This window comes from Dendrobates tinctorius, unplaced genomic scaffold (genome assembly GCF_039654945.1).
Source record: "Dendrobates tinctorius isolate UK_male_01 unplaced genomic scaffold, ASM3965494v1 ptg000018l, whole genome shotgun sequence".
In the NCBI taxonomy this organism is placed as follows: domain Eukaryota; kingdom Metazoa; phylum Chordata; class Amphibia; order Anura; family Dendrobatidae; genus Dendrobates; species Dendrobates tinctorius.
In genome coordinates this window covers 18,952,427-18,977,292 of record NW_027361686.1, presented here as the reverse complement: position 1 = coordinate 18,977,292, position 24,866 = coordinate 18,952,427, and the positions used below count along the sequence as shown (strand labels likewise).

The window sequence follows — 24,866 nt, the reverse complement described above, 5'->3', positions numbered from 1 at the left end:
AATCACCCGCAGGGCAGAAGGGCGTCGGCAGCCTTACATCCAGTCCGTGACTCCACTCAGCCAGTCATCATCATTAGGCTCAGGTGCCTGATAATCAGGCTCATTACCTTCCTTTACCAGAATAGGGAGTTCACCAGACCTCAGTGACGAAGGGGAAAATGAACTCACAACAGTAGGCCTCAGCTACTACCACCTCTCGCGCGCTGTCCTCTCTTCCCGCGCAGCACTTCAATTCTTCACGCTCTGTGGCAGGCTCTGCCCACGAAGGCCTGCCCCTTCTTCTTCCCACGCGCGCCAAGCAGCGCGGCAATTGGCACCAATTTCACACAGTCTTTTACACAGTCTATGGCACACAGGACCCGGGGGGGTACCGGGCTCCGTAATTCTGTTTGTGACTCCAAGTTGGGTCGCCCTCCCAGGGCTGTGGGATACTCGGTACCGGGCCGGTATCAGTGGGATGTGTCACAGCGGCAGTGACCCGGACCGTGGCCCTGGGTGCCCAAGTAATAGGAAAATGTGAATGGTGGAATGTAGTTATATGAATAGTTCGTGACGCCACCTGCGGTGCTCGGCAAGGGAGGTAAGCCGACGCTGCATGCAGATCCACTGGGACTGATGGTATGGTGCAGCAAAGATGTAAAAGCTCCCCACAGGTGAAGCTGTAGGCCCAGGGCAGTGTAGATGTGGTTGGCACGGGGATGTAGCGCTGCCGGAAAGGTAGGAAGCAGACAAGACACAGCGGGGTGCAATTTCTGTTCCTTTACTTGATAAATGCAGTCCAGGGTCCTGGTTACAGATGGTACCAGAGCAGGCTAGCCTGGAAGCAACTCAGGAATTCTCTCTCAGCAGATGGGCTGTGCAGTCTCAGTCCTAGCGCTTACTTGAGGGGTCTCCAGTACTGAGTTACACTGAAGTTCCTCCTGTCAGATGTTCCCAAGAACTCTACTTGTACGGCAGACAACTGTTGCCTGTTCCAGGGACTCCTCACTCCTAAGTCCCGGCTCACTATCCGTGTTGCTGTTGTGCCCTCAAGTCTTAGATGGGAGTATTGCATTTACAGCCTTCTACTCCTCTGGTGTCTGCTGCAGGACCATCAGTGTCCATACAGCCTTGGAGACCAGGCTCCAGTTCATGCGCTCTTACGGGAGATGAGCTCTTCCTCTCAGCTCTATCTCAGCGCTCCTTCTACACATCTGCACACTTCACCCTCCGCAGACTAACTAACCACTCCATCCACTTGGCCCTCAGAGAGCACTCCTCCCCTTAATCCCGGTTCAGAGTCCCCCTGCTGGCCTGGAGTGGAACTGTGTTGCATGCATAGATTGACTGCGAGAGACCCGTCATTGCCTCCAAGCCTGGCATTACCCTCCCCTGGAGGAAGGCAATGCCACTGTGGTGACCATACTCCTGGGGGCGCCACAAATACTGTAAGGTTCCTACTTTGCAGAATTTCACATAGTGGGGGGGGTTCTGGAACGTAATACCTGCGATAAGCGAGGGATCATTTTATGCCATTTTAGTACCGAATACATAGTGCCCGGCTTGTGATTCCGGAGAAATGTGCTGCACAGATTGTTAAAAGGGTTGTCCAGAACCTAACAACTGACTCCACTCTGTATGAGTGGTGTGATTCCGACACTCATGATTATCAAAGGTTTTCTCATTGGTCTCAGTCTTAAGTTCACACTAGGCTTTTTTATGCTATTTTCAGCTGCATTTTACAGTACCAGTAAAGCCTATGAGACTTCAGAAATCTAATGCACACACATGGATTTTTTTGTCTTAAGTATTTTGTGCTTTACATGTTTTTTTGGACATAGAGCATGTCACCAGTTTTTACCCACTGACTTGAATGGATGGTGAAAAAACGCAGGTATCAGGTTTTGCTGCTTTTTTGTGCCAAAACCTGATTCTATGGAATAGGCCTTTTTTTCCCAACACTAAACTATATCAGCATGCCAAAACCAGAGCAAAAACACACTTTTCCAGGACGTCCTATCCTGACAGCACCATGGGGTTGACCTTTCATCCTTACAGGGACAGGAAATACACGAGAGGTTAAAAGGTCCCCTCCCACACCACACTCCAGTGTTTTTCCTGTCCTTGTAAGGACAGGCACGAGAGCGCCGCAGCGGCGGCGGCAGGAAGCAGCACAGGAGCTGTTAGTACTTACCGGGGCCAGGAGGTTCGGGGTCCCAACCGCCAACTCCTCCGGTTGGACGGTGCGCGCGGCACCCCCCTAAGGGGGGTTTCCCGCCTGCGGTCCCATGGAGCGTCGCTCCGGGACGATGTATGGCTCCCCCCCTCCAGCGCGACTCCCGCGAGAGCCGGCGGCGCGTCACTTCCGGTCGCCGGGGTATGACGACTTCTGGTTTGGGCCTGCGTCGTCAGGACAGAGCGTCATGGCGGGAGAAGCGTTTCCAGCGCAAGACAAGGTAGGATAAGAGCGGGGGGGAAAGCGGGCAGCGGTACAGAGCGACCGGTCACCTTCAGGATCATGGACGGAGAACACGGACGCAGGAGCGAGCCAGACCCGGCGGCCGTGAGTAAGAGGCCGGGTGGGTTGTGAGTTCAAAGACAGGAGCTGTTAGTAAAACAGTCTCCTGTTCCTTTGTTAGGACAAGTCGGCGCCGACCCCAGCGACAGCAGCATCTAGGGGGTCAAGCAAGCCCAAATGCCCCATCTGTGCCAGCAAGCTGCCGAGCACATGGAAGAAACCCTTATGCGAGGACTGTACCCTGCGGATCATCAGAGGAGAGCAGGCAACGTTTCTCACGGAGATGCGCACAGTGGTCAGAGAAGAGGTCTAGGCCTCCGTCTCTGCATGGCTACCCACGCAGTCGGCCGACCGGTCCCAATCCAAAAGGCCAAGATGGGAGTCCGACCACTCTTCAGAGGAGGAGATACGGGGTACGGACTCGGAGGAAGAAGGCGAGATCACCTCTGAACCCCTAGAGACAGGGAAAAAGTACCTCTTCACATCAGAGAATACGGACGAGCTCCTCAGGGCAGTGAGGAGTACGATGCAGATCGAGGAAGCCCCGAAGGAGCAATCCATCCAGGACGCGATGTTCGGGGGGCTAAGAGCCAAGGTCCGTCAGGTCTTCCCAGTCAATGACCATATCCGGGCGATGATCCTGGAAGAATGGGAGGATGCCGAGAAAAGACTGATTGTGCCGCGAGACTTTAAACTGCGACTTCCATTTAACCCGGAAGACATCAACATTTGGGATGAGGTGCCTAAAATCGATTCCCAGGTGGCTAAGGTGTCGAGGAAGACCTCAATTCCCTTTGAGGACTCTTCCAGTCTCAAAGAACCCATGGACAAGAAGGCCGACGTGCTCTTGAAAAGGGCTTGGGAGGCCTCAGCGGCGGTGATGAAAGCAAACATAGCCGCCACTTCAGTCGCTAGGTCCATGTATCTATGGATCGACCAGATGGAACAACAATTAAAGGAAAAAGCCCCTAGGGGCGATATCCTTGAGAGCATTCCCCTATTAAAGATCGCAACTGGTTTTCTGGCGGATGCTTCGGCAGAATCTGTGAGATTTGCGGCCAGGAATAACTCTTTATCCAACGCAGCCCGTCGAGCCATATGGATGAAAACCTGGTCAGGGGACTACCAGTCTAAAAATAAATTATGTTCCATACCCTTCTCGGGGGGAAAGTATTTGGGCCGGCTTTAGATAAAATTCTAGAGAGTGCCTCTGACGACAAAAAAGGGTTTCCAGAGGAGAAACCTAAAAAGCAGTCTTCCTTTCAGAGATTCCGTCCTTACCAAAGGCAGGAATATAGAGGAAAGGGGAAATCTCCTCGCTGGGAATATTTGAGGGGGGGGGGGAAAGTAGGGCTCCCGCGTCTCGTTCCGGGCAAAGTTCCAGGAGCAGAAGGCAATGACGCCATACCAGTAGGGGGGCGTCTCAGACACTTTGCGGGGGCTTGGCATCTCATCTCCCAGAACCCATGGGTCCTCAATACAATCTCCCAGGGTTATTCCCTCGAATTTACACAAAACCCCCTGCACGATTCGTAGTCACAGAACCCTGTTCCAGAGCCCTGATAGATCCTATATGGGCCGACATAGGAGATCTATTAAAGACCGAGGTAGTGGTTCCCATCCCAGAAGCGGAGAGATGTCAGGGGCACTATTCAACTCTCTTCACGATAAAAAAAACCGTCAGGAGAAAGCCGAACCATCATAAATTTAAAACCATTAAATCAATGGGTTCGGTACAAGAGATTCCGAATGGAATCCCTGAAAACCGCCATCCCGCTGATAGACCAGAACGCTTTCATGTGCACTATAGACTTAAAAAGTGCGTATTATCACGTGCCCATCCATCCTCAATCTCAGAAGTTCCTACGTTTCGCCCTAAAGAAAGGCGGCAGATACTACCACTTTCAGTTCCAGGCCCTTCCGTTCGGCTTGGCGTCAGCACCTCGAGTTTTTACGAAACTTGTCGCCGAGATCGTGGCCAATTTAAGACAAGAGGGCATAATCATCGTGCCTTACTTAGACGACTTTTTAGTGGTATCCCGTACAGCAGAGGAGTTGAAGGAACAACTCAGTTCAGTAATTTCCAGGCTCGAGAGCCTAGGTTGGATACTGAACAGAGGAAAGTCAGATCTTCGGCCCAGTTCTTAGAAAAAATTCCTGGGGGTCATGTTGGACTCCAGAAGAAGAATCTCACTCTTACCCGAAGAGAAGAAAAGGCCCATCATGGACAAGGTTCGTCAACTCGATCAGCACCAGGTTTCAATAAGGACCGCGATGAAGATTCTGGGCACCCTAACCGCATGCATACCCTGCGTTATGTGGAGCCAGGCCCACACAAGAATCCTGCAGAGGGAGATCCTGTCAAGATGGGACAGACGACAGTCCTCACTGGACAAGAAGTTCCGTCCGTCTCCAGCTTTAAGATCATCCCTGAAGTGGTGGACCAACCACAGAAAATATCAGCCAGGGGGTTCCTTGGATCCTATCTCCATGTGTGACCATCACCACGGATGCCAGCAGAGAAGGATGGGGAGCTCACCTAGAGGGAAGATACCTGCAAGGAACATGGCCCAAGAACATCAGCTTACAGTCCTCAAACTACCGAGAACTACGAGCGGTTTGGGAAACGCTGAAGAGAAGCAAGTCATGCCTACAGAACCAGCATATAAAGATCATGTCGGACGTGACCACAGTGGCCTTCCTACGCCACCAAGGGGGTCCAAGGCACAGGAATCTTCAGGACCTAGCGGCTCGCATCCTCACCTGGGCAGAAAACAACACCCACTCCTTGTCTGCAATACACCTGGAAGGCTCCCAAAACATTATAGCCGACTACTTAAGCAGGCAAGAAGTCCGGGCCACCGAGTGGGAGCTAAAAGAAGAAATCTTCACAGACTTGTGCCATCGCTGGGGGACACCCCAACTGGACCTCTTTGCGACAAGAAGAAACGCCAAACTGGAGAGGTTCTACTCCCTCAGTCCAGCGGACCACCCGGAAGAGATCGATGCCCTGAACCAGAGCTGGAGAGGGGGACTACTATACGGGTTCCCCCCTATCGCCATAATACCAAGAGTTCTCAGGAAAATCCAGGAGGAGGGAGCTCGGGTGATGCTAATCGTACCCTTTTGGCCCCGGCGGAGTTGGTTTCCCCTCCTCAAGAAAATGGCTCAGAAGGGACCACTCCATCTACCAACATTGTCGGACCTACTTGCCCAGGGCCCAGTTCAACACCCAAACCCAGGAAGCTTGCAACTAGCAGCATGGATCCTGAGAGGGACATCCTTTAGTCCAGTGGCCTCTCAGACCAAGTGATCTCTACATTACAGGCCAGCCGTAAACCTGTCACGCGGGCAATATATCGTAAGATCTGGAAGAGGTTCTGCTCAGAAAGTGGTAGTGCCCCTTTAGACCTATCTCGGCCCAATATCCCTCAAATCCTAGATTTCCTACAGGCAGGATTTGATAAGGGCCTAACCCCGAGCACTCTCAAGGTCCAGATAGCGGCCTTAAGTACTTTCTTCAATTTCTCCCTATCCTCCCATCCATGGATAGCGCGATTTACCAAAGCCACCCAGAGGTTAAGACCCACATTAAGAAGGACGGTCCCCCCATGGGACCTAAATCTAGTCCTCAACTCTCTGTGTAGGCCCCCTTATGAACCTATATCAGAGATAGACATTGCAAAGCTCACACAAAAGACCGTATTTCTGGTAGCGATCACCTCAGCCAAGCGCTTAGGGGAGATCCAGGCCCTCTCAGTCCAGAACCCCTACATTCAGATCTTTGAGGATCACATAGTGCTCAAATTAGACCCGAGGTTCCTCCCGAAAGTAGCATCTCCGCAGAATCTAAACCAGGAGATAATCCTACCCTCATTTTGTCCAGACCCAAAAAATGATAAAGAAAAACTGTTCCATTCCCTGGATGTTAGACGTGCAGTCATCCGCTACCTAGAGGTCACCCGGGATTGGCGACAGGACACAAAACTATTTATCCAGTACGGCGGTAAAAATAAGGGTAAAAGCGCAGCTACACAGACCCTGGCAAGGTGGATTAAGACAATTATCATCTCGGTGTACGAGGCCGAAGGTTTTCCTATACCGGTAGAACTTAGGGCCCATTCCACCAGGGCAATAGCGACATCATGGGCAGAGAGGGCGGGGGCCTCAGTAGATCAAATATGCAGGGCCGCCACCTGGTCTACACCGAACACCTTCTGTAGACACTATAAGTTGGACACTTTGATAGCTAGCCAGTCGACCTTCGGTCGTAGAGTGCTACAAGCAGTAGTCCCACCCTAAGCGAATTCCTACTTTGGTATTCCCCATGGTGCTGTCAGGATAGGACGTCCTGGAAAACGGAGATTAGACCTACCGGTAATGTTATTTCCAGGAGTCCATCCTGACAGCACTGGTAGTTCCCTCCCTAGGATTTGTATTGGTGTCAATATGCTTGTACTAAATCTCAATAAATTTTAATTGCATCCATACTGGTGTGGTACTTGAAAAATCACTGGAGTGTGGTGTGGGAGGGGACCTTTTAACCTCTCGTGTATTTCCTGTCCCTGTAAGGATGAAAGGTCAACCCCATGGTGCTGTCAGGATGGACTCCTGGAAATAACATTACCGGTAGGTCTAATCTCCATTTTTTTCTTCCTTGCAGCTTCTTTCCTGCCAAGAGATCAGGTTTTGCAGCAGAAATAAAACACAGAAAAAAAGCCTAGTGTGAACTTACCCTTATTTTCTGGGTCTTTACGATGATAATACCATCGATATAGTTTTTTTTGTGTTTTTCATACTAAAATCCAATTTTTTTCCATCGTCATACTCTGATAGCTGCAACTTAATTTTTCCCCTTCTCCCAAGACAGCACCACCTGAGAGAGGGTATCCACCCATCAGGACAGGAAACCTACTGAATAAAAAGGCGGTACTTCTTCTACGCATCAGTTCAGTTTCTTGTCCTTGAGGAAGCCTACAAAAATGGTACTTACCCAGGAGGGTGTCCGGGAAAAGAGGATGCCGTCCATGTGAAGAGGAACGCTGGCCGCTGGCCACAGGGTTTCCGGCGCGTCCCGCTGACGTAGCTCTCCAGGAGACATCATTCGGGTCTGCGCATGCGAGCTCTCCAGGAGACATCATTCGGGTCTGCGCATGCGCAGGACACAGGGGTTCAGTCGTGTCCTGCTGACAAGCGTACCGGTGACGTCAGCGGCCATCCGGGCTGCACGTGCGCAGGGCCAGGGAATCCCCTGCTCACAGCCTGCCGGATTCGGGAACAGAGACCAGGCATTTAAAGAGGAGAGCCCAGAAGATGGCGGCACTTGCATACAGCTCCAGACATAAACCAGCAGCAGCCACAGCTGCAGCAGCATTTCATGTCGCCACCACAGTTCCATCAGCTGCCATCTCCATCTTCGCTACTGCAAGAGCTGCAGGAGCCCCCCAAGCGCCATCAGCAGCATAGAGGGCCCGATAGCAGGGGTGCGGGCAGCAGGACCAGCCAAAAAGGCAAGGCAGGTCACGAGTCCACGACCAGGGGGATGTTCTTCAGAGCAGATTCAGCCTCCGTCTCTGGTACCGTAGACTAACCAACGGGTGGTGAATGATCTACGTGAATGTACATTATATTTAAACTAGCCTTGCTTCTCTGTTTCCTTCATAGGGAAGACCTCTGAAGCACACCTCCAAACAAAAGAATAGGGAGTGTGCCCTGTGGAAGAGAAAGCTACTTAGTACATATCATAAAAAGCTCTGCCAGCAGTGCATACAGCAGACCATATCAGAGGGAACACCTAGTTTTGCCATGGACCTTAAGGCTATTATCAGATTGGAGGTCCAGGAGTCTCTAAAGGACCTGATGACAAAAAAGAGAAGGGCATGCCGGAGCCATTGTATTCAGAATCTGACGGCTCCGTACAACTAGGGGCGAATGCAATCCCGGAAGCATCATCCTCTTCCTCCTCCGATCAGGAGATGGGGGGTAGACCCTGCTTCCCTACACAGGCTGGTTAGAGCCATAAGATCCACCATGGGCATCTTAGACATTAAATCTTCTAAGTCAGTACAGGACATCATGTTTGGGAGTCTGGGTCAAAGGAAGAGACGTTCCTTTCCAGTTAATGAGAACATTAAAATGCTCATTAGTAAGGAATGGAAGAAATCAGAGAGGAAGGGGCCACTACTGTCTTCTTCAAAAAAGGAGATACCCATTTGAAGATGAGGAGGCAGGCATATTGGAAAAAATCCCAAGGATTTATGTTCCGGTAGCCAAAGCGGTAAAAAATCCACTTTGCCCTTTGACGATCTGGGGACTCTGAAAGACCCTTTAGACAAGAAATCAGAGACCTTCCTGAAACAGGCATGGGAATCCTCAGTGGGTTCATTAAAACCAGCAATAGCAGCCACCTGCACAGCAGGATCCTTGATGGTGTGGTTACAACAGCTGAGTGATCATCTAAAAGATAATACCCCAAGGGAAGAGATTCTGACGGATCTTCCTCTATTGCAGGGGGCAGCTTTCTTCTCTAGCCGATGCCTCGGCAGACTCAGTGAGGTTGGCGACGAGATTGGCAAACCTCGCTAAAGCTGCCCGTAGAGCCCTCTGGCTTAGGAGCTGGCCAGGGGATGCTCAGTCCAAGGCTAGGTTATGCTCCCTTCCATGTGAGGGCACATTTCTCTTTGGGCAAGCTTTAGATGATATTTTAGATAAGGCAGCAGACAAGAAAAAAGGATTTCCTACGGTGTCTTGCCCACAGTTCAAGAGTTCCTTTTGGAAGAGACGATATAGTAGGAGTAAGCCACCCAAAGATCAGGATGACTGGAGGGATAAAAGGCCAAAAAACAAGGGTTTCATGTTTGGGGGTTCCTTGTCAAGAAACCAAAAATCCTCCAAATGATGAGTCACCTCAGGTGGGAGGAAGGCTGTCCCACTTCCAAACTGCCTGGGAAAGAATTTCGGCCAATACCTGGGTACTCAACATAATAAAATCAGGACTGGATCTAGAGTTTGCAGCCCTCCCCAAGCACGTTTTCAGGATCTCATCCCCCAGATCTTGGAAGGAACAACAGGCCCTGGAAGCTGAAGTGTCACTTTTGCTTCAGAAGAGGGTACTGGTAGAAGTAACTGCTCAACAGCAGTGGAGGGGATTTTATTCCCCCTTTTCTGATAAAGTCAGACCTTTCATACAGGACTATAATCAACCTGAGAGGCCTCAACAGATTATTAGTCTACAGACCATTCAAGATGGAGTCCATAAAAACAGCAATCAAGATCTTATTTCCAGGCTGTTATGAGTGTCTTAGACCTAAAAAAGGCATACTATCATGTCCCCATCCACCAAGAACACCAGCAATTCCTAATGGTAGAGGTGCATGTGAGAGGGCAGCCAAAACATTTTCAGTACAGAGCGCTACCCTTCAGCCTGTCCTTGGCCCCAAGAATCTTCACCAAGATTATTCTGGAGGTGACGGCACACTTAAGGGAATGTATTAGTGGTGCCATACTTGGACAACTTCCTTGTGATCGGCAGGACAGAGCAGGAATGCAGTGCACAGCTAAATTTCATCCAGAGCGCCATGTCCAATCTGGGTTGAATGATAAATATGGAAAAATCAAGGCTCCATCCCCCAAAGGTTCAATACTTCTTAGGGCTTATCATAGACTCAGAGAAACAGCTGTTTCCTCCCAGAGAAGAAAAACAAGATTATATCCGTAATCTCAACTGTCCTATCCAAACCGATCTTATCCCTGAGGAAGGCCATGTCCCTTCTAGGATCTATGACATCATGCATTCCAGCGGTACAGTGGGCCCAATGCCATTCCAGGGGGTTGCAGCAGGAAATCCTAGAGGGGGAAGGAAGGCTATCTGGTCGTCTAGAGGGAAAGCTTATACTCTCTCAAGAAGCCCTAAACTCCATGACCTGGTGGTTAAGTCCAGAAAATCTGTCTCGTGGCATCCCATGGTCGCTCCCAATATCAGATGCGATAGTGAGGGACGGGAGCGCGAAAGGAAGCATTGTCTAGGTCACCCTTTGAACCCTTACATGAGGTACCAGATAAGATACTGAAGACTGTGATTCCAGTAGCCCTAAAGGTAGTCACACTTAGCGATGTACCAGCGATGATGCGGTCAGGATCGCTGGTACATCGCTAAGTGGTCGGTAATGAGCTGCCACACAGGCAGATCTCACCAGCGACATCGCAGGGGTCGGGGGTCGCTTACTTACTTGTCAGACGAGGCGATCCTGACGTCCTGCCACCCGCGTCGCTCGTCGTCACAGCAGGAAGCTGACGACGAGAAACGGTCCAGGACGTTCTTGCACAATCAGCGATAACCAGCGGGGGAGCGGTCGGAGGTATCAGACATAGCGATATCGCTAGCAATATCGCTATAACGTCACAAAAACCAGTGACGTTATAGCGATATTGCTTTGTGTGACAGGCCCTTAACATCGGCACGTAGGGTTAGTGATTTGCGGGCCCTATCCATTTATCATCCGTTTATGCAGGTGCTAGACTCTAGGGTGGGTGTTGAGGCCTGATCCAGCATATCTCCCCAAGGTAGCCGCCAAGTTCCATAGTAGTTCTTCCCTCCTTCTTCAGTGAACCAAAGTCTAAAGAACACCGACTACACACATTAGAGGTCAGGAGGGCTCTTATTACCTAGACGGGACAAGGCAAGACAGAAAGGACAAGGCCTTATTTGTATCTTTCCAGGGGAACAGGAAAGGGTGTAGTGTTACAAGGGGAACTAAAGCTAGATGGATAAGGGGCGCCATTAGCTTAGCCTACACCTCTATCGAAAGTTCAGTGCCTGGAGATCTGAGGGCCCATTACACGGGGGCTGTGGTGACCTCCTGGGCCTAGAGAGCAGAGGTGTCCTTCAAAGAAATATGTAAGGCGGCCACATGGACTTCCCCTTCTACTTTCTATAGACACTATCGTCTCAAGCTCTCCTCCTCTGCTGACTTGACCTTTCGGAGGAAGGTGTTTATAAGTGGTGATCCCTCCTTAGGGTGCTTTGATCTATATAAATCTCTCAGGTAGTGCTGTCATGGAAGAAGGGGAAAAAAAAGTCTAAGTTACTGGGATTTTACAGAGCCCATGACAGCACCCTTATATTCCTTCCCCGCTTTGAAAATAAAGAAAAATGTATTTGGTAATGTTTGTGTTAACTGTCTGGAGGTCCTCTCATGTTCTAGAACCAAACTGATGTGAAGAGGTAGCCTTTTTATTCAGTAGGTTTCCTGTCCAGGTGGTGCCATCATGGGCTCTGTAAAATCCCTTTGTCGACAGAGCTATAGGAGGGCTTGTTTTTGTGCAGGACAAGATGTTTTATTGGTACCATCTTTTTTGTATATGTTTTTATCACATTGTATGATTTGTATGTTTGTATGATGAAAGATACATTTGTCAAGGACAAACACCCCCCCCCCGTTTTCAAACAAGTTATTAGTTATATATTGTTTCATTCCAACATGGTCATACCAAACGTGCTGTTTTCCCCCTCTGACTTTTTCTTTGTTGCATTTTTTGTTCAGATTTGCACTTTTTTCACATTTTAGAAAGTTTATTATTTATTAGTTCCAGTAGGAGACATCAACTTTCCCTGCTCAAAATGAAGATCTAATACTCTGCAATGTTTTTGCATTGCAGGACATTAGGGGTGTCAAACAAAGGAAGGAGACAAGTCAGGTCCTGCTCACCCGCGTGACTCCGAGGCCATCTTTCAGCCTGGGGTCATTGCTTTGCCGAGTAAGCTTCCTTCTTCTGTAAGCAGATTGATGCCGCTGTTAACAGTGGCAGAGGGGTTTTACACCCAGGCTTGGCTCTAGCAGACAGAGAGGAGTTACTGCAGGGTATCAACTATGATATATCACAGACAACCATTGATGATTGCAACACCTCTTCAAGTCAGTTGGCACGATTATTGTGCCATAAATGTAAAAGAACCAGGTGGCATATGATACGTGTCGAGGAAAGGCAAATGGTTCTCTTATAACATGGCACTGTGGGCTCGAAATACTTTCGGGTCAGAAAATGCACAATTGACTTGAAGTTTGAACTTGATCCCAGTCATTTTTAGCTTATGTATCAATGTATAAATATAAACATTTTTTTTAAAAAAATAGCAAGTGGGGTTAATAGTTGGGGACAAAATTGCATAAGTAACCCACCAGTAACAAGGTGGACCCCTACTCAGAGCTCAACTAGGGTTAAAATGAACTGTGGAAGAGAAACTCCCACTTAGCTGCACAGGCCTGGGCCCTTCATGCACCTTATCAACCCAGTATTCCCAAACAGATATCAACTGGAGCCAAGATAGATCCCATCTCTTGTCATCACCTGATGACTTCAGAATGCTACCAAGATATCTTTAGCCCCTCACTTCTGTCGCCAAATCCCGACCACAGCCGTTACAACATCAGACCATACAAAAAAAAAAAAAAAAATGAGTCAGCTCCTAGAACAGAGTTCTGTCACTACCCATAGCAAGTTTTTTTTTGTAGTGAATGATACTTTGATTATCTATATCCTAAGGGTAAAAAGCCAATTTGGCAGATAAAATGATGGGGCACTGTGAGCAGCAGAGAAATAACCCCACCCACATTGGTTTCCAATCACCTAACAAGTCAGATTTCTAAGTGGAAGAGATGTCACTTTCCATTGTGGCCAAAGAAAGAGCCAGCCAGGGTTTTAACATTTTCTTATGAAGAACCTCTTCCTCTATCTGGTTTACAAAAATGATCAACAGGAAAATAAAATACTAAAATGGATGCTAGTGTGTGTTCATTTCTTTTATTAAACAGTTTGCAGGAACTTTATGCAGTTTTAGCAGCCCGGGTACGTTTCTTCTTCACCACAACTGGCTTCTGACTCTTCAAGATGGCGCTAGCACGACGAAGTGCAGGCTAAGAAGAATCACAAAAAAGATTACTGAAAGCAAATCCAGGACAGCTGCTGACCTCATCAATTTATTTGAACTAATAAGACAGGCATTTGCTGCAAATTGGAAAGTTGTCTGGTAAATGTTTCAGTCATGTGGCTGCAGATCCACCTCATGCACAATGTCAAAACCAGGAGAAAGGGACTGAAGAACCCCTTAAAGCGAACTTGTCAGCTGTGTTGGCCGCTATAAGATGCTGCCACTGCCTTTCAGGGATTATCTACAGCATTCTATAATATATATAATTCCAGTCCGATGGGTGTCGCAAGGTCGGAACCGTCGCCTCCCATTTTCTTGCATTGCCGCCTTCCTGCTTGCTTCACAGGCTCCACTGCATCGCGCACCTGCTCAGATGTACTGCTCTGTCTGGTTCAGGGCAGAGCAAAGTACTGCAGTGCGCAAGCGCCAGGAAAGGTCAGAGTGAACCAGTGCCTGCGCACTGCAAGAATTCAACAGGTCAGATAAGTCCACCTGCACAGGAGCATGATGCAGGGGAGCCATGAAGCAAGCAGAAGAGCAGCGTCGCAAGATGGGAGGCCCCAGACCTGTGACACCAATCAGACCGGACCGCCCCCTGGTTGAGTATAATAAAACTTATTTTTCTTAGGCCTGTTTCACACTTCCGTTTTTTCAAACCCGTCAAAATCCGTTGGTTTCCGTAAAAAAACGGATCCGCCATTTTTTTGCAGGATCCGTTTTTTTGTCCCATAGACTTCCATTAGTGGTTACCGCGGATGCGTCAAAAAAACGGATCCTTTTTTTAAAAACGGATCCGTTTGCATCAGTTTCCGTCAAAAAAACGGAAACGGATAAATTTGGCGGACACAAAAACGGAAGTGTGAAACAGGCCTTATCTTGCAGGTCGGATGGGGGGTTTTCTACAGCATTACAGAATGCAGTATATCAGCCCTGAAAAGCAGTGGCCGTATCTTACAGTGGCCAAAACAGGTGACAGGTTCCCTTTATCATAGAGTCAAGATGACATAATAGCAAGCAAAGTGATTCACCTACCATACGGAGATCTTTCCTGTACTTATTCTTGCCGATAAGGTGGCGCACACTGCTAAGTGTGGCACGTGAGTTCTTGTTGATGGTGATTTTTTCATATGATGTAACAGGTTTACGTTGCCCTATAAAAAAATAACAGACTTAAGTATGAAATGTATAATGTGCATTTATATAACACAACGGTAGATGGAATAACTGAAGTGGACACTAAAATGAGTCACCTAGTTGTACTGCACAGTGTCAAGCAGGATTTTAGTGCAGATCAGTAATACTCATGTAAATACTAATATCACAAATACACTGATCCCTCCAGAAACTTACCTGCACGCTTCTTCAGGACGACAACAATACCCTTTCCATCAGAAGCAGGCTCAATGCCGACTGTTTTTCTGTGGATAAGTCCATTGTAACGAAAAGAATTTTTCGACTTCAGGTTGTTGGGCTCCTATACAAGCCAAGAAAGGCAAGAAGAGAGGGGAGAGAGTGAATAATCTTAAGACTACTAATAGAAATTTACACAATTTACACAGTGAATTGCAAATGCTGAGAACCACCAATTATGGTTTGAGTGTTTAGATTATAGGAAATGTTAATACCTAAAGACAACATACATCAATCCTAGGTTCTGCACAAAGGACAGGTATATTTAGTGCCCAGGATGGGACCAAATCCTCTTCTGAGATTGTGAACGCCTTTTGTAAGGCCATGTTCATACGTAAACGCATGCCTTATGTTGCGTTCATTCAACGTTCATGAAAAAGCGGATGTGATTCCATGACAACTATGTGTTTATAGACGCTACTGAAATGTGCATTTTTCACTCTCCTAACTTATGAGGTGCCTGAAAAAAAAGTGAAAAACTCCAAATGGGCTAGAAAGTAAAAAAAAAAAAAAAAAAAAAAAAAAGCTTAAAAAAACTGAACAAATAAGGTGCTGCAAAATTGCAAGAAACAGATTGCTGTTGCATAATTGGTGCAGACAAAAAAAAGAGGAGTTTTTGTACAATGCAACAAGGTTTGAAATGGCAAACAGCACCATAAGCCTCTCACCCCCTAGGTGAAGGACTATATTGTCGCTAACTTTAGGGCATGGGTGAAGGTGAATAAAGGTTTAATAAAGGCTTTTTCTCTGCTGGATTTCACACTTAAAAAGCAGGTAAGTGGCATGTGATAACGTGGAGCTATTCTACCCAAATGTATTGCTTCAACAGAGTAATCGTGCACTTGGCTGTTCCCTAATCCCACATGGAAGTCTATTAAGTCTGGCTAGGTCATTTTTCACTGTCTAGAGGCTTCTGAAAAGATTGTGGTGCAAATGGGTCAGAAACATCAGTTTCCTCCCACTTGGTCCAGTTTCAGGGCAAGTGGATCTGTCACCAGATTTCACAATACATATAATCTAGAGTTTACAGACTTGATGGTCCCGGTGCACTTACTTGATCATTCCAAGAATGCATTAAGAATCCTGTATGAGAGCTTTCCATGACTTAAGCTATGTGCACACATTGCGGATTCCGCTGCGGATTTTTCCGTGCGGAAACACAGGTAAAACCGCAGGTAAAGTGACCTGCGGTTTTCTTGCGATTTGGTCTGCGGTTTTGCACCTCTACTATGGTAAAGGTATGAAACCGCTGCGGAATCTGCACAAACAATTGACATGCTGCGGTTTGTAAACCGCAGCAAAACCGCGCGGAAAATTCCACACCGTCAGCACAGCGTTTTTGAAACCCTATAGGGTTTCATTGTACTGTACATGGTCAGCGGAACTGCTGCGTTTCCGCAGGGCCAAAACCGCTGCGGAAACGCAGCAGAATCCGCAACGTGTGCACACAGCCTTATAAAATGCTATTTTTATATTTAAAAAATATGCAGTCAATCTAACATCAAATCTCACACTAAGTACACCAGCAGGTTTACGCTTTGTTTATCTAAGTGTCATTCAGACGACTGTGGTCACATACATGTATTATCCTTAAATTCCATGAACACAACATATACCCACTAAAGCTAAGGGGTTGTTTGTGAACCAAGTGAGCCACAAAAATACCAGAGATGTGATTGATGCAAGTCACTGTCAAACGGATGAGTCAGCGAGCTATCCGTGATTAGCATTCTATGTATAGGAGACACTTTTACCCCATACATAAAAATCACTAATTTTTCAGAAACACTGATGGCAAAAATTGACTCAACGATGAAACGCGGAACCAAAACATGTTTTTCCAAGAAATATCATGGATATCTGAATTAGGGCCAACGTATACAGCAAGCAAATATTGTAAAATTAGGTGACAGATCCCCTTTTAGAGACCTGATTAGATAATGACTTGGGATAGTATCCAGCTTCCCTTCAAATTAGTTTTGGTGCACGCGGGTTCGTTAACGCCACTCTCTGTCATACTCACAGTGCTGTAGACTTGCTTGTTTCTCTTAATTAGGAAACTAGAGCAGTTCCTTATAACCATCCACTGCAAGTGAGCTGACATTGTTAAGTACCTGCAACACAAACATTACATGTCAATATACAAACCCGAGTTTCCATAACAAATAGGCATTTGTGATGTCTACATGAAACAGGACAGAGAACAAGAGCTGAACACAAAGACATCCATAACCCTGGTCCAGTGGCCATGTCAGTAGTCCATGGCCACCACACAAGAGCCCTGCGGCTCTTCTGATTAGAAGGGCCAGTAGACATTGTGTCACAATGTAATGACATTGAGGGGCCAACTAATAAGGAGAGCAGCAAGGGATGACAGGTATTAAGAGGTTCATAAGTGCTCTGGTCTGGCAAAGAACCTATGTGAGCGCTACACACAAAGCATAGGCCCACAGGAATCTTACAAGCATGGTAGATAGATGCCAGAAATAATCCTTCATCTATCATGAGAAAACAGCATCTAGCTACTGCCCGCTGCACCTGCCATCCTTAGAAGCAGGGCTGTGGAGCTGAAGTCGCTATAAAACGGACCAACTCCTAAAATATATAGTAAATTGGTGCGAGTAGTACAATGTAGGATGTGCTGTAAAGGTTTTCATAATTTGGAAAATATCCTATAAATGTCTGTTCTGGATCTAAGCTTTTAGTGGAGATGAATCTGTGCTGCACTTTATGTACAGGCTCAGTAGTGACCAGTGCTGTGGGGATGGAGTTATGAAATGTCCTATAAATGTCTGTTCCTGATCTAAGGATCTGGGCTTTTAGTGGAGATGAATCTGTGCTGCACTTTATGTACAGGCTCAGTAGTGACTAGTGCTGTGGAGTTATGAAATGTCCTATAAGGCCGGGGTCACACTGGCAAGGAATACGGCCGAGTGAGAGGCGCTAAAAGCACGCATTAGACACGGACCAATGATTCTCTATGGGGTCCCTCACACCAGCCGTATATTTCTCATCCGTATTCTAGGCTCCTTGCCAATCGCAGCATGCTGCGATTGTCAGCGTACTACGGCCGTAGTACGCCAATGCAAGTCTATGGGTGCGCAAAAAATAAGGATTACACACGGACCACACATGACTTGCGAGAAATATGCACCCGGTGTCTTTTAGCAAAGCCGGCAAATCAGTGCGCTATACAGTAAACTCACACTGACAGGTTTAATAAAGAAAGAAATAGACATAGACAGATATATGTATTCTATATATATGCATTCTATGTGTCTATATCTATTCTTTGGTTTCTGTTTAGAAACCCTGTCATAGGGCTCCATTATATGTCCATTTTGCAAGCCTGCGAGAAAATCTCGCCATACGGATGCCTACATGCGCAAAATACGCGACCACACCTTGATTACGGATGACATATGGAGCACTGTTTAGGGGCCATTCATCCGTATTACGCATGTAAAATACTGACCGTATTTTGCGTCGGTTAGTGTGACCCCGGCCTTAATGTCTGTTCTGTTCCTGATCTAAGGGTCTGGGCTTTTAGTGGAGATGAATATGTGCTGCACATTATGTACAGGCTCAGTAGTGACCAGTGCTCTGGGGTTATGAAATGTCCTATAGATGTCTGTTCTGTTCCTGATCTAAGGATCTGGGCTTTTAGTGGAGATGAATCTGTGCTGCACTTTATGTACAGGCTCAGTAGTGACCAGTGCTGTGGGGTCGGAGTTATGAAATGTCCTATAAATGTCTGTTCTGTTCCTGATCTAAGGATCTGGGCTTTTAGTGGAGATGAATCTGTGCTGCACTTTATGTACAGGCTCAGTAGTGACCCGTGCTGTGGGGTCGGAGTTATGAAATGTCCTATAAATGTCTGTTCTGTTCCTGATCTAAGCTTTTAGTGGAGATGAATCTGTGCTGCACTTTATGTACAGGCTCAGTAGTGACCAGTGCTGTAGAGTTATGAAATGTCCTATAAATGTCTGTTCTGTTCCTGATCTAAGGATCTGGGCTTTTAGTGGAGATGAATCTGTGCTGCACTTTATGTACAGACTCAGTAGTGACCCGTGCTGTGGGGTCGGAGTTATGAAATGTCCTATAAATGTCTGTTCCTGATCTAAGGATCTGAGCTTTTAGTGGAGATGAATCTGTGCTGAACTTTATGTACTGGCTCAGTAGTGACCAGGGCTGTGGGGTCAGAGTTATGAAATGTCCTATAAATGTCTGTTCCTGATCTAAGGATCTGGGCTTTTAGTAGAGATGAATCTGTGCTGCACTTTATGTACAGGCTCAGTAGTGACCAGTGCTGTGGGGTCAGAGTTATGAAATGTCCTATAAATGTCTGTCCTGTTCCTGATCTAATGATCTGGGCTTTTAGTGGAGATGAATCTGTGCTGCTCTTTATGTACAGGCTCAGTAGTGACCAGTGCTGTGGAGTTATGAAATGTCCTATAAATGTCTGTTCTGTTCCTGATCTAAGGATCTGGGCTTTTAGTGGAGATGAATCTGTGCTGCTCTTTATGTACAGGCTCAGTAGTGACCAGTGCTGTGGGGTCGGAGTTATGAAATGTCCTATAAATGTCTGTTCTGTTCCTGATCTAAGGATCTGGGCTTTTAGTGGAGATGAATCTGTGCTGCTCTTTATGTACAGGCTCAGTAGTGACCAGTGCTGTGGGGTCAGTGTTATGAAATGTCCTATAAATGTCTGTTCTGTTCCTGATCGAAGGATCTGGGCTTTTATTGGAGATGAATCTGTGCTGCACTTTTTGTACAGGCTCAGTAGTGACCAGTGCTGTGGGGTCAGAGTTTTGAAATGTCCTATAAATGTCTGTTCCTGATCTAAGGATCTGGGCTTTTAGTAGAGATGAATCTGTGCTGCACTTTATGTACAGGCTCAGTAGTGACCAGTGCTGTGGAGTTCTGAAATGTCCTATAAATGTCTGTTCTGTTCCTGATCTAAGGATCTGGGCTTTTAGTGGAGATGAATCTGTGCTGCACTTTATGTACAGGCTCAGTAGTGACCAGTGCTGTGGAGTTATGAAATGTCCTATAAATGTCTGTTCTGTTCCTGATCTAAGGATCTGGGCTTTTAGTGGAGATGAATCTGTGCTGCTCTTTATGTACAGGCTCAGTAGTGACCAGTGCTGTGGGGTCGGAGTTATGAAATGTCCTATAAATGTCTGTTCTGTTCCTGATCTAAGGATCTGGGCTTTTAGTGGAGATGAATCTGTGCTGCTCTTTATGTACAGGCTCAGTAGTGACCAGTGCTGTGGGCTCAGTGTTATGAAATGTCCTATAAATGTCTGTTCTGTTCCTGATCGAAGGATCTGGGCTTTTGGTGGAGATGAATCTGTGCTGCACTTTATGTACAGACTCAGTAGTGACCCGTGCTGTGGGGTCGGAGTTATGAAATGTCCTATAAATGTCTGTTCCTGATCTAAGGATCTGAGCTTTTAGTGGAGATGAATCTGTGCTGAACTTTATGTACAGGCTCAGTAGTGACCAGTGCTGTGGGGTCAGTGTTATGAAATGTCCTATAAATGTCTGTTCTGTTCCTGATCTAAGGATCTGGGCTTTTAGTGGAGATGAATCTGTGCTGCACTTTATGTACAGGCTCAGTAGTGACCAGTGCTGTGGGGTCGGAGTTATGAAATGTCTGTTCTGTTCCTGATCTAAGGATCTGGGCTTTTAGTGGAGATGAAATGTACAGGCTCAGTAGTGACCAGTGCTGTGGGGTCGGAGTTATGAAATGTCTGTTCTGTTCCTGATCTAAGGATCTGGGCTTTTAGTAGAGATGAATCTGTGCTGCACTTTATGTACAGGCTCAGCAGTGACCAGCGCTGTGGAGTTATGAAATGTCCTATAAATGTCTGTTCTGTTCCTGATCTAAGGATCTGGGCTTTTAGTGGAGATGAATCTGTGCTGCACTTTATGTACAGGCTCAGTAGTGACCAGTGCTGTGGGGTCGGAGTTATGAAATGTCTGTTCTGTTCCTGATCTAAGGATCTGGGCTTTTAGTGGAGATGAATCTGTGCTGCACTTTATGTACAGGCTCAGTAGTGACCAGTGCTGTGGGGTCGGAGTTATGAAATGTCTGTTCTGTTCCTGATCTAAGGATCTGGGCTTTTAGTGGAGATGAATCTGTGCTGCACTTTATGTACAGGCTCAGTAGTGACCAGTGCTGTGGGGTCGGAGTTATGAAATGTCCTATAAATGTCTGTTCTGTTCCTGATCTAAGGATCTGGGCTTTTAGTGGAGATGAATCTGTGCTGCTCTTTATGTACAGGCTCAGTAGTGACCAGTGCTGTGGGCTCAGTGTTATGAAATGTCTTATAAATGTCTGTTCTGTTCCTGATCGAAGGATCTGGGCTTTTGGTGGAGATGAATCTGTGCTGCACTTTATGTACAGACTCAGTAGTGACCCGTGCTGTGGGGTCGGAGTTATGAAATGTCCTATAAATGTCTGTTCCTGATCTAAGGATCTGAGCTTTTAGTGGAGATGAATCTGTGCTGAACTTTATGTACAGGCTCAGTAGTGACCAGTGCTGTGGGGTCAGTGTTATGAAATGTCCTATAAATGTCTGTTCTGTTCCTGATCTAAGGATCTGGGCTTTTAGTGGAGATGAATCTGTGCTGCACTTTATGTACAGGCTCAGTAGTGACCAGTGCTGTGGGGTCGGAGTTATGAAATGTCTGTTCTGTTCCTGATCTAAGGATCTGGGCTTTTAGTGGAGATGAAATGTACAGGCTCAGTAGTGACCAGTGCTGTGGGGTCGGAGTTATGAAATGTCTGTTCTGTTCCTGATCTAAGGATCTGGGCTTTTAGTGGAGATGAATCTGTGCTGAACTTTATGTACAGGCTCAGTAGTGACCAGTGCTGTGGGGTCAGTGTTATTAGTGGAGATGAATCTGTGCTGCTCTTTATGTACAGGCTCAGTAGTGACCAGTGCTGTGGAGTTATGAAATGTCCTATAAATGTCTGTCCTGTTCCTGATCTAAGGATCTGGGCTTTTAGTGGAGATGAATCTGTGCTGCACTTTATGTACAGGCTCAGTAGTGACCAGTGCTGTGAGGTCAGTGTTATTAGTGGAGATGAATCTGTGCTGCTCTTTATGTACAGGCTCAGTAGTGACCAGTGCTGTGGAGTTATGAAATGTCCTATAAATGTCTGTTCTGTTCCTGATCTAAGGATCTGGGCTTTTAGTGGAGATGAATCTGTGCTGCACTTTATGTACAGGCTCAGTAGTGACCAGTGCTGTGGGGTCGGAGTTATGAAATGTCCTATAAATGTCTGTCATGTTCCTGATCTAAGGATCTGGGCTTTTAGTGGAGATGAATCTGTGCTGAACTTTATGTACAGGCTCAGTAGTGACCAGTGCTGTGGGGTTATGGAATGTCCTATAAATGTCTGTTCTGTTCCTGATCTAAGGATCTGGGCTTTTAGTGGAGATGAATCTGTGCTGAACTTTATGTACAGGCTCAGTAGTGACCAGTGCTGTGGGGTTATGAAATGTCCTATAAATGTCTGCTCTGTTCCTGATCTAAGGATCTGGGCTTTTAGTGGAGATGAATCTGTGCTGAACTTTATGTACAGGCTCAGTAGTGACCAGTGCTGTGGGGTCGGAGTTATGAAATGTCCTATAAATGTCTGTCCTGTTCCTGATCTAAGGATCTGGGCTTTTAGTTGAGATGAATCTGTACTGCACTTTATGTACAGGCTCAGTAGTGACCAGTGCTGTGGGGTCGGAGTTATGAAATGTCCTATAAATGTCTGTTCTGTTCCTGATCTAAGGATCTGGGCTTTTAGTGGAGATGAATCTGTGCTGAACTTTATGTACAGGCTCAGTAGTGACCAGTGCTGTGGGGTCAGTGTTATTAGTGGAGATGAATCTGTGCTGCACTTTATGTGTACATTATCAGGAGTAAGGCAGGGCTGTGGGTCGGAGAGAAGTCAGGGAAAATGGGGAGTCAGTGACACCGGCACCCTATACCTACACACAGGCAGCACCCTATACACGTACAGACAGGACATGGCACCATATTTACACAGACAAGGCGCCATATACACACACAGGATCCATCAGTGCCGCACACGTCCTGCTGCAATCACAGAGTCGCACCAGGTCTATGTGGTGATGACAGCTCCTATACAGGACTGTCCCGCCTCTACACCGGGCCGAGCACTGACTGACCGCCGCCGGAGCAGGCCGTGCACCACGGGCGGATGTAACACCTGGGCCGGCTGTGTGCGCAGTGTCACTGACACCAAGCGGCGGCACCAGGGCCTAACCCCGCCTCGCACACGCGGCCTCAGCGGCTACAGCCCACGTAGGAGACACCGTGAGACCGCGCCATCCACTCCTGCAGCCACACAGCGCGGGTACGGGAACACTCCGGCGCCGCTTCCCCCTAACTGAGGCAAATTACAGCCGGTATCACAGCAGCGGCCACAGCACGTTACCTCTCTCCGCCGAGCCACAGGAAGGAAAGGGCGAGGAAGGGGCGGAGTCGTGCCTTATTTCCTGTCCGCAGACAACGATCCCTCATTGGGTATTACGCAGTGGTTTCATCTGCCAGTAGGTCCCCCCCGCATCCTGTACAATGGAATGAGCCTCTAATTAACCTCCCCGCACACATATATACAATGGTAGGATCTGCTAGTAGTAGCTCCCCCCACACTGTACAGTGGTATGATCCGCTAGGTTCTCGCTGCAATGGAAAAATAAGAAAAAACGATATTGGATGTGATGAATGGTACAGGTGCAGCTCACTAACTAGAATGTCATCAGACAGTGCATTCAGTTCAATGCGAAAAGTGAAACTCATATTATATAGATTCATTACAGAGTGATCTATATCAAGTGTTTATCTCTGTTAATGTTGATGATTATGGCTTACAGTCAATGAAAACCCAAAAGTCATTATCTCAGTAAGGTTCTTAGGCTGAGAGCACACGCTGCGGATTGCTCTACGGATTTATATCTGCGGATCGGCAGCAGATTCTCCTGCGGTGTACAGTACCATTATATTCTATGTAAAACAAAAAACTCTGCGGGTTCCTTTCCGCAGCATGTCAATTCTTTGTGCGGATTCCGCAGCGTTTTACACCTGCTCTATTATAGGAATCTGCAGGTGTAAAAACACAGGCGAAATCCACACAAAATCTGCAGGAAATCTGCACTAAATCCGCAGGTAAGATGCTGGTCATTTTACCTACGGATTTAGCATAATCCGCGCGGAAAAATCCGCAGCACAATCCTCAGCGTGTGCACACACCCTTATACTTATTTCCACATTCCCAATCATTACCTCTCTAAACTCCTTTTTAACTTTATTTGGGAAAAAAAGCGCCCCCGCATTAATGCCAACACACTTGCCCAGATCTAGAGGAGACGTGGGTGCCCCAGGTATTTTTAAATATTATAAAGTAGTTGATTGGATAAGAAAACCCCCAGAAAAACTATGGTTACCTATTGAGAAGCATTGAGCTCCTGCCCCCCTGAGATCGTTGGCTTTACTGTATGACTACATTAACCTGAATCAATTGGTCTCAAATGAGATTACATTAGCTATTCTTAAAATATGGAAGTCAGAATATCACAGAGCAACTTTTCCCTTATCACCAAGTTCAAGGCTGTGTGCACATGTTGCGATTTTTAATAGTTTTTGCCGCGATTTTCGCCTCAAAAAAGCGGCAAAAACACTCAAAAAACACATAGAGGATGCATTCCTATGGCATTCCGCACATGCTGTGCTAATGCTGCGATTTTTTCCGCGGCGGAATCGCATCGCGGAAAAAAAACGCAGCATGCTCATTCTTTTTGCAGAATTGCCGCAATGCCGCACACATAGGAATGCATGAGATCCGCTTACTTCCCTCATGTGGCTGTGCCCACCATGCACAAAGTGAGTGTCTCATGTGCGGTTGGTACCCACTGTGTGGAGGAGAAGAGACTCTCCTCCAGGCCCTGGATACCATACCCCTGTAAAAAAAAGAATAAAAAATAAAAAATGGTGTTATATTCGCCT

At 47.0% G+C, this 24,866-nt stretch overlaps 1 protein-coding gene across 1 annotated transcript; it reads right to left on the bottom strand.

Moving 5' to 3' along the window:
* Positions 1-13,281: 13,281 nt before the first annotated feature.
* On the bottom strand, positions 13,282-23,447 carry RPL28 (ribosomal protein L28). Its single transcript, XM_073566544.1, has 5 exons — positions 23,299-23,447; positions 16,858-16,948; positions 14,775-14,898; positions 14,457-14,575; positions 13,282-13,410 (listed from the first exon to the last, which is right to left on the bottom strand). Exons 1-5 carry the CDS (start codon positions 23,382-23,384, stop codon positions 13,321-13,323), a joined length of 510 nt encoding a protein of 169 aa, XP_073422645.1. The 5' UTR covers positions 23,385-23,447; the 3' UTR covers positions 13,282-13,320.
* Between the last annotated feature and the right edge of the window lie 1,419 nt (positions 23,448-24,866).